The sequence below is a fragment of the Nicotiana sylvestris genome, chromosome 7 (genome assembly GCF_000393655.2).
Source record: "Nicotiana sylvestris chromosome 7, ASM39365v2, whole genome shotgun sequence".
Lineage (NCBI taxonomy): Eukaryota > Viridiplantae > Streptophyta > Magnoliopsida > Solanales > Solanaceae > Nicotiana > Nicotiana sylvestris.
This window is the reverse complement of record NC_091063.1, coordinates 40,613,877-40,615,250: the sequence shown is the minus strand read 5'-3', so window position 1 is coordinate 40,615,250 and position 1,374 is coordinate 40,613,877. Positions and strand designations below refer to the sequence as shown.

The following is a 1,374-nucleotide window of genomic DNA, read 5'->3' as shown; positions in this document are numbered from 1 at the left end:
CCCCGAATATCCGCCAATGTCCAACCTATTGCCTTCTTCCTCCTTTGGAGCACCGTAAGGGTGGAATCTACCTGCACATTAGTTAAGCACAAGGAAATAATAATAGGTAATGTGGAACAAGGGCCTAAGAACTCATACCTGAGGTGTGAAGGCAAGGGCTTCAACTCCAACGTGGGAGGCTCCTCGATTGAGGGCTTTGTTGGTGGAGTCTTTCGGTTCTCGAGGTCCAAGGAAAGTTTTTGGGGCTCATATGTATACGAACTCATTCCTTGCAAAGCATTGACATATTCCACCAAGCCTTACTTCTCAACCTCATCATGATTCAATAACACATCTTCCAATGGGTCTTCCACATGAATCACAACACTTGTGTCATCAACAATCACTTCGGTCACAAGATCCACAAACGAACACACTTCGTTGCTATTAGGCTGCCTTATTGACTTGCAAACATGGAACACAAATTTTTTATCAGCCACCTGGAAGGTGAGCTCTCCAGCTTCCACATAAACTAAGGCCTTTCCTGTAACTAGGAAAGGTCTCCCCAATATGATTGGCACCTCGTAGTCAACCTCACAATCAAGTATCACAAAATCAGCGGGAAGTATGAACTTGTTGACCTGAACTAGCACATCATCAATTATCCCTAATGGCCTCTTCACTGTCCTGTCCACCATTTGCAACCTCATGGATGTGGTTCTTGGTTGCCCAATCCCCAATTTCTTGAATACAGAATATGGTATCAAGTTAATGCTTACCCCCAAGTCACACAAAGCTTCGGCGAAATCTTACTACCAATAGTGCATGAGATTGTAAAGGCATCGGGGTCTTCTAACGTTGGATCCATGGAGTGAACAATGGCACTCACTTGATGTATTATTTTGATCATTTCACAGTTCATTGATTTCTTCTTTGTTACCAAGTTCTTCAAGAACTTGGCATATCCCGACATTTGCTCTAGGGCTTCAACCAAAGGAATATTTATGGACAAACTTTTCATCATATCAATGAATTTCTTGAATTGGTTCTCATTATTTTGCTTTGCGAGCCTTTGGGGATATGGTGGAGGAGGCGTTGACAAAGGATCCTTGGCTTTGGGCATTATCATTTCCGGTATGTCTATCACATGTTCCCTAGACGGGTTCACATCATTTTGTGTCTCCTCCATGTTGTTATCAATGTCTATCCTCACTTAATCATTCACATTCTCATTATTTACTTGCACATCATTTCTGGGCTCATCATCATCTTGCACCAACACATCATCACTCACAATCTTTCTTGGATTAGAGGTACTAGCAACTCCACCTCTTTCACTTGTTGTCGTCACCGCCATAGCATGACCTGTATTGTTCCCACCCTTCAGGTTTACTA

At 42.7% G+C, this 1,374-nt stretch overlaps 1 protein-coding gene across 1 annotated transcript; it reads right to left on the bottom strand.

Annotated features, from left to right (window-relative positions):
- Positions 1-299: 299 nt before the first annotated feature.
- On the bottom strand, positions 300-1,168 carry LOC138873031 (uncharacterized). The gene is made up of 2 exons (XM_070151461.1): positions 759-1,168; positions 300-666 (listed from the first exon to the last, which is right to left on the bottom strand). Exons 1-2 carry the CDS (start codon positions 1,166-1,168, stop codon positions 300-302), a joined length of 777 nt encoding a protein of 258 aa, XP_070007562.1.
- Between the last annotated feature and the right edge of the window lie 206 nt (positions 1,169-1,374).